Source organism: Apodemus sylvaticus, chromosome 7, assembly GCF_947179515.1.
Source record: "Apodemus sylvaticus chromosome 7, mApoSyl1.1, whole genome shotgun sequence".
NCBI lineage: Eukaryota > Metazoa > Chordata > Mammalia > Rodentia > Muridae > Apodemus > Apodemus sylvaticus.
The window spans coordinates 24916963-24924958 of record NC_067478.1 but is presented as its reverse complement, the minus strand read 5'-3'; the positions used below and the strand labels follow the sequence as shown (position 1 = coordinate 24924958).

At 47.1% G+C, this 7996-nt stretch overlaps 2 protein-coding genes across 2 annotated transcripts; both read left to right on the top strand.

The window, feature by feature from the left end:
• The first annotated feature begins 749 nt into the window (after positions 1–749).
• On the top strand, positions 750–1481 carry LOC127689541 (proline-rich protein 23A3-like). The gene has a single exon (XM_052189236.1). It carries the CDS (start codon positions 750–752, stop codon positions 1479–1481), a length of 732 nt encoding a protein of 243 aa, XP_052045196.1.
• A 4924-nt stretch (positions 1482–6405) lies between these two features.
• LOC127688309 (proline-rich protein 23A3-like) lies at positions 6406–7215 on the top strand. Its single transcript, XM_052186819.1, has one exon. It carries the CDS (start codon positions 6406–6408, stop codon positions 7135–7137), a length of 732 nt encoding a protein of 243 aa, XP_052042779.1. The 3' UTR covers positions 7138–7215.
• The last annotated feature ends 781 nt before the right edge of the window (positions 7216–7996 follow it).

The following is a 7996-nucleotide window of genomic DNA, read 5'->3' as shown; positions in this document are numbered from 1 at the left end:
TCACAGGACTACTTTTCTCATTTGTTTCTGGAGATCAAATCCAATGCTCCCCAGCATGCTAGGCGAATATTCACTCATCGATGGGTTGTCTCAGATCAATTATGTACTTCATTATAATACAACTTTGAGGTCATTTTTCTAATAGAAAAATAGGAACCTAAAACGCTTTTAGTTTCTGTCCTTAAGTAGCAAGCCTGACCTGCAAGGAACAAGTGTTGTTTCACTTTGATAATGTGCATTTCCGTTTTTATTTGCAAATGAAGGGAATTTCTAGGATGGGACCAAGAGTTCCTGAAAACGTGGCTGGGGTGGGAAAGCCATGTTCCTGTGTGTGATGCCACAGGTGAAGGCAAGGATAACGACAAGGACATTCAAGGGCCATTTTCTCTCCCTTGACTACGAATATTCCCAACACTGCTTACCCCTGCTGCCCTTCCTCCTCCACCCATGCCACCCCCTTCGAAGGCCTGTTCCCCAGGCCCCGCCCTGCCTGTGCTTGAGGCCCCGCCCTGCCAGGGCGGAGCTTCCTGCAAGCCAGGAAGATATAAAGAACTCAGGTTCTCTCCAAGCCAACACTTCAGATCACCTAGTTCTTCTGACCACATCTCTTCTCTCCAAGAGGGCGCACAGAGTCTCTTGCAAAAGCCAGTCTGACAACAGTCATACCTGCATGAAGTACAGCTCACAGGTCTAGCACCCGCAGTGCACCTCTTTAGGCACCAACTCCCAATTTGCCAAATCATCACACCATGGAGGGAGTGAGGCCCCACGGCACCAGCGCTGATCTTGTAACCAATCCTGCCAAGTGCCCTCGACTCCAACAAGACCACCCTGCTCAACACGACCTGGAGGGGCCTATGGAGACTTCCAGCTACAGGCTCACTTCCCTGGTGTTCCTGCCACCTGGCTCTGCCTTCCAGCTGAATCTCGATGACTGCGACCTGCTCTTGGAACCTCAGCACACCTCGATCCTGGAAGTGTCCCTCCCAGAACACACCATCCTCTTGGTCCCCGGAAGCCTCCAAGATTCCTCTGGCCCCAGACATCCTGAGTTCTTGCCCTCAGACCAGCCTGACTCTGATCTCCTGGATATGCCGCGGGAAGTCATAGTCATCCAGCCAGGATCCTTCAGTGCTTCGGTAAGAGACTGCAAGGGCCTGCAAAATGTCTCTCACTCAGGGATGCCATGGATGAAGGCTCCATCTGGCCTGGTCCCAGAGCTTCATCTCTCATCTTCTTCATTTCAGGGTCAAGTCCCAGATGGCCGCATTCCTTCGGTCTCTCCTAGAGCAGAGGAATATGCTCCCTGGGCTTCCTGGAGCCCCCAAGGCAGCATGCGGGAGTTTCTTCTGCACTCACCACTGGAGCCTCCCCCTCCATCTTCTCCTTCAAGCCACCAACAACAGTGCCCGCTGAATCCTGTGAGACCTACTCGCCCTCCATCCAAGGCCAGGAAGCGCCTAGTCTTTGAGGAAAAATAGACTGCTCCAGAAACACACGGCACCTGGGACTCTTCCCGGGAATCCCAGAGCTCCTGTGCTGCATACCCAACAAGATAATGTTCAGCCTGTGTCCACACAGTGCTCTCTGCTGCAAACTACAGACAGAACATACACACTGCAAGAAGAAGGGAGACACAAAGTCGCACCTTGGAAGTTTAAATAAATCTGCCTTTGAACACCAGAAGATGGATTGTCAAACTTGAGACTTTCTCTCACATTCTTCCATATTCCCCTCATGTGCACAGGCAGTTCCTGGTAAGAACCTCTCATCTTTCTGGAAACAAGAAACCATTGGGTTTGCTGCCAGTGTCCATCCATGGATGAATGTAGACTTGTCCTCGACAGTCCAAGCTGGGCTCTGCAGAAACTGATAAATACCATAGTAGGAACAGATGGTTCCAGCCCTGGATACATGATGCTGACATACTTCTTCTCCGCCATCCCTTCACCTGCTGGAGTGCTCTTCACTTGTCCTCTCCTGCCAGTGAGACTTGATGCACATTGTCACCAGCTGGTTTCATCATGCACTGGATGGACCTTCCTTTTGACCTGCAGTTCCCATACTGACATAAACATTAGACCTGTGGAAGGTGGTTAGTTTACTGTTACATTGTCCTTTATACTTTAAACTTGACAATGTAAATGTCTCCTGAATGCCTGTCGGTGGTGGCACACACCTTTAATCCCAGCACTTGGGAGGCAGAGGCAGACAGATTTCTGAGTTCCAGGCCAGCATGGTCTACAGAGTGTGTTCCAAGACAGCCAGAGCTACATAGAGAAACCCTGTCTCACAAAACCAAAGAGAAAAAAAAAGAGAAAAAAGAGAAAAAAGAAAAAAAATTTCCTGGAAAAAAAATAAAAAATTGTATGAAAATTTCAATCTCTATAGAGTATGCCTTTCTTGTAAGGAAATAACATTTTATTTGTAACGTTTAAGTCTATACAATAATTTTGTGTTCTGAAAACTTTGATCTTCAAGACACCATGGGGACTAGCTCATGGGTGCCCATGATCACAATATAAAAATAACACAGAAGCACCAAGGTCTGGAGCTGATACTGAAGCAGACATGGTACAGGGCACGGAGAATGGGTTGGGGCTGGCAGTGGTGCACACATCTTCAGTCTCATCACGGGGGAAGCAGAGTCAGGGGAATCTCCGAGGTCAAAGCCAGTCTGGACTACAGATTTAGTTGCAGAAAACCAAGGCCCTGCATAAACTAATTCAATCTTGATTTATATATCTATATAAAGAACCTAAAGAGAACAGAAGAGACAAAAGGGTGGTGGAGTGCTGCAGTTTCTTGCCAATTCCACAGACTCAGGCTGATTGGCAGAGTGATGTCAGCTGAGACAGACACAGGGGCTGGGGCAAGGCAGGACTTGGGCTTAAGGCAACACCTGTGGAGGAACCTGATATCTGAAGGAAGTAGAAAAAGGACTGGGCATACAGGCAAAGGGGCTGAGCTGGGCTTGCTTGCATAGCAAAACATTTGTTGGTCTCTCTTTTTTCCAGATCCTTGCTCTGTCATGAGATGCACAAGTCCAGATATCACTACTTGTCAAAGTCCCTTCTGCGGGGATGTTCCTGCTAGGTCCTGCCACCTGCTGCTCTCTTGTCTTTAACAAACTGGAGGGTGGCTATACCCGAGAAGTGTTTGCCACTGGATCTAGCTGCTACTGACATCCTATGGATCCTGCCACAGCAGCTGAGCAGTGAACTCAACTACCAATTTCTAGACAACACTGATGGAGGTTGTCCCAAAGAACCATTTCTGAACAGGTTCACTATTCTTCCACACATCTGGTGGGTTATGGGCTAAAAGGTAAGTTAAAGCATTTAAGAACAGCTAATAGAAAAGGCATTGAAATAAGATATGAAAGAGAAATAAATAAAGAGAGACAGAGAGAGAGACATAAGCAGAGAGAGACAGAGAGAGATACAAGATGGATGGATTGGTATTGGTTTTTCTCTTTTCGTTCTTCTCATTCTTCTTTTACAAAATTCACACCAATATCATAATTTTTTAATGGGGAAACAGAGAAAAATAGGACACTATATACTGTTGGAAATAAAGTGTGATAGGATAATTAATTGGTTCTGTACATAAAAAACCTGAAATGAATCACTATCATGGTTTTCCAACTAAACCTTTAAGGCTAGCCTATGTACTTTGTAAATTATGTATTTATTATTATATGTAAGGACACTGGAGCTATCTTCAGACACACCGGAAGAGGGCGTCAGATCTCATTACAGATGGTTGTGAGCCAGCATGGGGTTACTGGGATTTGAATGCAGGATCTTTGGAAGAGTAGTCAGTGCTCTTAACCACTTGGTTATCTCTCCAGCCACGGAGTCAAGCATATTTCAAAAGCTTAAGTGTACTGGTTGAGGTGTTATTTACCTGAGGTTTCAGGGAGAGGCACAAGGAGTAAAAGTTACAAAAGAATCTCAACTACAGAGTAAGTTCAAGGCCAGCCTGGCCTCTATGGGACCATGAGAAAAAAGAGGGAAGAAAAACAAATACCAGAGGCCCCATTTATACCACAAGATGGATAAGGGCATAGAAATTTAACAGACTAACTGCAGTAAGAAAGAAGCTTTGCATCATTAGGACCTGCTCACATACTGTTAGGATGTTCAGTTAAGAAGCCTTTGGTGGAGGGGGTGGGCTGCAGAGATGGCTCAGCAGATAAGAGCCTGTATTGATCTTGCAGAGGGCGCAACAAAAGCAGGGTGGATAACAACCATCTGTAATGGTATCCAATACCCTGCTGTGGTGTGCCTGAAGGCAGCTTCCTGGGCTGATATACAGAAAATAAATACATCTTTTTTTAAAAAAGAAAGAAGAACCCTTCCAGAGGACTGGGGAGGCAGAGGCAGGCGGATCTCTGTTGAGCCCTGCCTGATCCAGAGATCAAATTCCAAAACAGGCAGGCCTCTCAGAGAAAACCTGCCTCAAACAAACAAAGAAACAAACAAACAGAAACTCTAAGCTTCAACTGGAATAAAGAGAGCCTAATCTCTGTTGAGCCCTGCCTGATCCAGAGATCAAATTCCAAACATGGCAGGGCTACTCAGAGAAAACCTGCCTCAAACAAACAAAGAAACAAACAAACAGAAACTCTAAGCTTCAGCTGGAATAAAGAGAGCCTAATCGGGCTCCATTGGAATTTGCTCCTTGGTTGTGTTTTGGAGGTTCAGTGAATACTTCCCGGCACAACATTTTTAGCTTCTGTTCTTCAGTTTCGACTAAATGTTCTTCTAAACTGAAGTATGTCAGAGCAAGATGGACTTAGAGCGATTACAAGTTTAATCTGAGAAAGGCTTGGGAATATGATGGGATCCTGAGTATGCAGGCAGTCTTGCTCTGGCTTCCAAAGACCTTATATTGACTTAAACATGACATACTTGAGCTCAGTCAGTTGGGACATATTAGAGAGAAAAACACCAAAAGACTTCTGGTGGAGTGCTGCAGTTTCTTGCCACTTCCACGGACTCAGGCTGATTGGAAGAGTGATGTCAGCTTCTGTGTGGCCAGAAGTCTCCTGTAAAGACCAGAAAACAGCTTCAGTTAATTCTTCATTATAGACACATCACAGCACCACTTTGTGCACCACTCTGTATATCAGTGAATGTGTACAACCACTACTTACATTAAGAAATAAACTCATTAGGACAATTAGGAAGTGAGAGAGAGCAGAGCTCTTAAGGGCACTAAGTGCTCCTGAAGAACTGCCTGCTAGGGCAGTGGTGGCTCACACCTTTAATCCCAGCACTTGGGAGCCAGTGGCACAGGGATTTCTGAGTTCAAGGCCAGCCTAGTCTACAGGGTGAGTTCCAGGACAGACAGGGCTACACAGAGAAACCCTGTCTGGGAAAAAAGTAAATAAATCAATCAACAGATCTGTCCTTCATTATAATATCCAACAGAAACAAAGCATCTAACATTGAAACTATTTTTCCCCACTCGTAATGGCTCGTGAGGATGAACTAACTTTCTCAGGCATAATTCAGTCAGTCCAGGCTAGCCTTGAGCTCACCACACACCAAGACCAGTCTAGTTGTCACCATGTACCCGACTGGCCTTGAACTCATAATCTTGCTGTGACTGTCTCTCAAACGCTGGGGTTAGGGAAGTTCTACAGTACTCACAGGACTACTTTTCTGATTTGTTTCTGGAGATCAAATCCAATGCCCCCCAGCATGCTAGGCGAATATTCACTCATCGATGGGTTGTCTCAGATCAATTATGTACTTCATTATAACACAACTTTGAGGTCATTTTTCTAATAGAAAAATAGGAACCTAAAACGCTTTTAGTTTCTGTCCTTAAGTAGCAAGCCTGACCTGCAAGGAACAAGTGTTGTTTCACTTTGATAATGTGCATTTCCGTTTTTATTTGCAAATGAAGGGAATTTCTAGGATGGGACCAAGAGTTCCTGAAAACGTGGCTGGGGTGGGAAAGCCATGTTCCTGTGTGTGATGCCACAGGTGAAGGCAAGGATAACGACAAGGACATTCAAGGGCCATTTTCTCTCCCTTGACTACGAATATTCCCAACACTGCTTACCCCTGCTGCCCTTCCTCCTCCACCCATGCCACCCCCTTCGAGGGCCTGTTCCCAAGGCCCCGCCCTGCCTGTGCTTGAGGCCCCGCCCTGCCTGGGCAGAGCTTCCTGCAAGCCAGGAAGATATAAAGAACTCAGGTTCTCTCCAAGCCAACACTTCAGATCAGCTAGTCCTTCTGACCGAATCTCTTCTCTCCAAGAGGGCGCACAGAGTCTCTTGCAAAAGCCAGTCTGACAACAGTCATACCTGCATGAAGTACAGCTCACAGGTCTAGCATCTGCAGTGCACCTCTTTAGGCACCAACTCCCAATTTGCCAAATCATCACACCATGGAGGGAGTGAGGCCCCAGGGCACCAGCGCTGATCCTGTAACCAATCCTGTCAAGCGCCCTCGACTCCAACAAGACCACCATGCTCAACACGACCTAGAGGGCCCTATGGAGACTTCCAGCTACAGGCTCACTTCCCTGCTGTTCCTGCCACCTGGCTCTCCCTTACAGCTGAACCTGGATGACTGCGACCTGCTCTTGGAACCTCAGCACACCTCGATCCTGGAAGTGTCCCTCCCAGAACACACCATCCTCTTGGTCCCCGGAAGCCTCCAAGATTCCACTGGCCCCAGACATCCTGAGTTCTTGCCCTCAGACCAGCCTGACTCTGATCTCCTGGACATGCCGCGGGAAGTCATAGTCATCCAGCCAGGATCCTTCAGTGCTTCGGTAAGAGACTGCAAGGGCCTGCAAAATGTCTCTCACTCAGGGATGCCATGGATGAAGGCTCCATCTGACCTGGTCCCAGAGCTTCATCTCTCATCTTCTTTATTTCAGGTTCAAGTCCCAGATGGCCGCATTCCTTCCGTCTCTCCTAGAGCAGAGGAATATGCTCCCTGGGCTTACTGGAGCCCCCAAGGCAGCATGCTGGAGTTTCTTCTGCACTCACCACTGGAGCCTCCCCATCCATCTTCTCCTTCAAGCCACCAACAACAGTGCCCGCTGAATCCTGTGAGACCTACTCGCCCTCCATGCAAGGCCAGGAAGCGCCTAGTCTTTGAGGAAAAATAGACTGCTCCAGAAACACACGGCGCCTGGGACTCTTCCCGGGAATCACAGAGCTCCTGTGCATACCCAACAAGATAATGTTCAGCCTGTGTCCACACAGTGCTCTCTGCTGCAAACTACAGACAGAACATACACACTGCAAGAAGAAGGGAGACACAAAGTCGCACCTTGGAAGTTTAAATAAATCTGCCTTTGAACACCAGAAGATGGATTGTCAAACTTGAGACTTTCTCTCACATTCTTCCATATTCCCCTCATGTGCATAGGCAGTTCCTGGTAAGAACCCTAAGAACCTCTCATCTTTCTGGAAACAAGAAACCATTGGGTTTGCTGCCAGTGTCCATCCATGGATGAATGCAGACTTGTCCTCGTCAGTCCAAGCTGGGCTCTGCAGAAACTCACAAATACCATAGTAGGAAAAGATGGTTCCAACCCTGGATACATGATGCTGACATACTTCTTCTCCGCCATCCCTTCACCTGCTGGAGTGCTCTTCACTTGTCCTCTCCTGCCAGTGAGACTTGATGCACATTGTCACCAGCTGGTTTCATCATGCACTGGATGGACCTTCCTTTTGACCTGCAGTTCCCATACTGACATAAACATTAGACCTGTGGAAGGTGGTTAGTTTACTGTTTCATTGTCTTTTATACTTTAAACTTGACAATGTAAATGTCTCCTGAAAGCCTGGCAGTGGTGCCACACACCTTTAATCCCAGCACTTGGGAGGCAGAGGCAGAGGCAGGCACATTTCTGAGTTCCAGGCCAGCATGGTCTACAGAGTGTGTTCCAGGACAGCCAGAGCCACACAGAGAAACCCTGTCCTGCAAAACCAAAAAAAAAAAAAAACAGAGGCAGAAGA

Coding starts and splice junctions, on each gene's coding strand:
- LOC127689541 (XM_052189236.1), top strand. CDS start 750: ATGGAGGGAGTGAGGCCCCACGGCACCAGCGCTGATCTTGTAACCAAT.
- LOC127688309 (XM_052186819.1), top strand. CDS start 6,406: ATGGAGGGAGTGAGGCCCCAGGGCACCAGCGCTGATCCTGTAACCAAT.